Consider the following 2,525-nt stretch of genomic DNA (forward strand, 5'->3'; position numbering starts at 1 on the left):
CCCAAGGTGGAGGCACTGGGGCTCCTGCCCTCCTGCACCTGCACTGGGCTCTTGCACCTGGAGAGACCCTGGCTTCACTTACTGCAATAACCCCACGGGCCTCTCCCTGCCCACGTGTGTCTTCTTTGCTACTGGTAGAGGCTCAACGTTACCGGACCCCCGGGCTCTCCAAGCCCAGCCATAGGTGTGCTGGTTCCGCCTTCACTCTGGTTGTCCTCGTGGGCCCCAGAGCCCAGTCTAGAGGCCTCAGAGTCCCAGTTCCCACAGCTCAGGCCCGCCCAGCCCGTCTCTACAACGTGGCTCAGGCCGTTCCTCTGCCTTCACCTCCTGTCTGAGTCCTCCCTCCCCCAAGGCCCCGCTAGTGGAACACTCCACGAAACCCTCCTGCTGACTGTGACGGCTCCCCGCCGAACCCCAGCTTGCCTTGCTGGGCCAGCACAGCACGGTCACAGGGCCATCAGGACCCCTTCCCATCTCTCCCACTTTGCTCCTTTAGGCCAATGACCATGTTGTAATAGGGCCTCGACTGCTCTCCTAGGAAGGACACTATATAAGTGACTGCTCATTCAGTCCTCACAACCACGCAGAGGAGGGTGGTGTCATCCCCAGGCTTTGGTCAAGCAAACTGAGGCCCCGAGTTTGAGTTCCTCAAGGTCCCGAAGCTCGTCCCCCTCACATCCGGTGATGCACTTGGCGGGTTCTCTGAAGGCACGTGAAGGTGATGAGAAGGACCTGGATGCCTCAGTGCTGCAGGTTCTCCCGCTTCGCACCCAACAGCCTCACCCCCGGGGGCTCATTAAACCACATCGCTGGGCTCCAGCCTTAGAGGAGGTGCGGTGGGGCCTGAGAACTGGCTTTTCTAACAAGTTCCCAGGTGATATTGGTGCTGCTGGTCCGGGACCACACGTTGACCCTAAGCTGCTAATTAACAACGTGTGTCGCCTTCTTTGGGGCCAGACTTGTTGCCCTCCCCAAGCTGAGCATGTAGCTCCCCGTGTCTCCCGCAGTCTCATCACCAGCCCCAGAACAGGGCCCGGCACTTGTTGACAGGCGGATGGGTCATGTGATGCTGGGTGAGAGAGAGAGAGGGACAGCGACAGGAGGAGCTGAACCAGCCAAGACTGCAATGACCACGTGAAGCCCCTGGACTGAGGGCGCCGGGCCAGAGCCGCTCAGATGCCGTGTCCAGGCTGGGAATCCAGCCAGGCGCTAGCCTCCTGCTGCTGGAAGTAGAGCCTCGTCAAGCACGTCCTGGGGTTTCTCCTGACCTTCCCTCCTGACGGCTCTTTAGGCCAGCAATCCTCAACCCTGGCTGCCGGTGAGAGTCACCTGGGAGCTTTAGAAAGTCCAGATGCCTGGCTGCTGGCTGCACCTGGATCAATTGTGTCAGAATCGCTGGCACAGGGCCAGCATCTGACGGGGCTTCTCAGGAGTTCTCCGAGGCTGAGAACCACAGATTGAGAAGCTCTGCGGCCTCCGCACCGGAGGCTTGGGAATCTTGGGAATCTTGGACGCAGCCCTGCCTTCTTGGGCAGCGGGCTCCGCTACCTCCCGGGGCCCACACTCGGAGTGTCTCTTGATGCAGGTCAGATCTGAGCTCTGCCCCTTGCTGACTCATAACGTCTGTGGGTCTCAGTGGTCTCACACGTGAAGGAGGAGTTACAGGAAGTTGTGTAGGGTGCCTGCAGTCAGAGCACAGTAAGCCCCCACTGTTTGCTCTCACTGAGGCCAGGCCTTCCCCTTCCCGCAGGTGGAGGTCTCTGAACTTTTATAATGGTACTGCCCAGGGTAAACAATTCCTGAGCACTGCATTCATGGGTTACTATACTAACATATTATGCATATTATATAAAACATTCAACAAAAATAGAAACTTTTAAGGATTGAGATAAAAATATAAATACAAGTTCCCATATTTTCTTCTTGATGCCCCTAGGTGTATGCACCCCACCTTGGGGCACCCTGCTGGAGGGCCCACTGAGAGAGGCGGTGGTCACCTGGGGTCACGAGCCTGGGGCGAGGTGGCAGGAAGTGGGGAGCTGCACACGGGGCCCTGGGGAAGCTCCGGGCGGTGGTGGGGGTCGGTGCTACAGCTCCGAACCGCTGGGGAAGCGGCAGCTACGGGCGGGAAACCGGACACCGCGCAACCCGGCAGGATCCTCAAGGGAGGGTTCCGGCCTGGGGGCCCTGGGTCCCGGGGAGCCCGGGCACGGGAATCCGGGGCAGAAGGATCTCGGGCGCGAACCTCGGGAGTGAGGGGACTCAGGCCCCAGAGAGTCGCCGGAGCCCGGCTCCGGCAGCAGCCGCGACAGGTCATCCACCAGGTGCCACTTCTCCTGCACTTGCTGGGGCGGAAGAGGGGAGCGAGCGGCCGGTTTACGAGCGGCGCCTCCTCTCACCAGCTGCCGCGGGAGAAGCGGCCACCTCGCAGTAGCAGCCCCGAGGCCCCGCCCCACCAGAGTCTTCCCCCTCCCCGCCCCCGCTACGGCCCCGCCCCACCAATCTCCCGCCCTATCCCTAGACCC

At 60.9% G+C, this 2,525-nt stretch overlaps 1 protein-coding gene across 1 annotated transcript in view; it reads right to left on the reverse strand.

Moving 5' to 3' along the window:
* Positions 1-2,087: 2,087 nt before the first annotated feature.
* Positions 2,088-2,525, reverse strand: part of TMC8 (transmembrane channel like 8) — an 8,125-nt gene continuing 7,687 nt past the window's right edge. Inside the window, exon 16 of the mRNA XM_007462369.1 lies at positions 2,088-2,345. Within this exon, the coding sequence (XP_007462431.1) occupies positions 2,088-2,345 (258 nt within the window). The remainder of the gene's footprint in view (positions 2,346-2,525) is intronic.

The sequence above is a fragment of the Lipotes vexillifer genome, unplaced genomic scaffold (assembly GCF_000442215.2).
Source record: "Lipotes vexillifer unplaced genomic scaffold, Lipotes_vexillifer_v1.1 scaffold1691, whole genome shotgun sequence".
Classification (NCBI taxonomy): domain Eukaryota; kingdom Metazoa; phylum Chordata; class Mammalia; order Artiodactyla; family Lipotidae; genus Lipotes; species Lipotes vexillifer.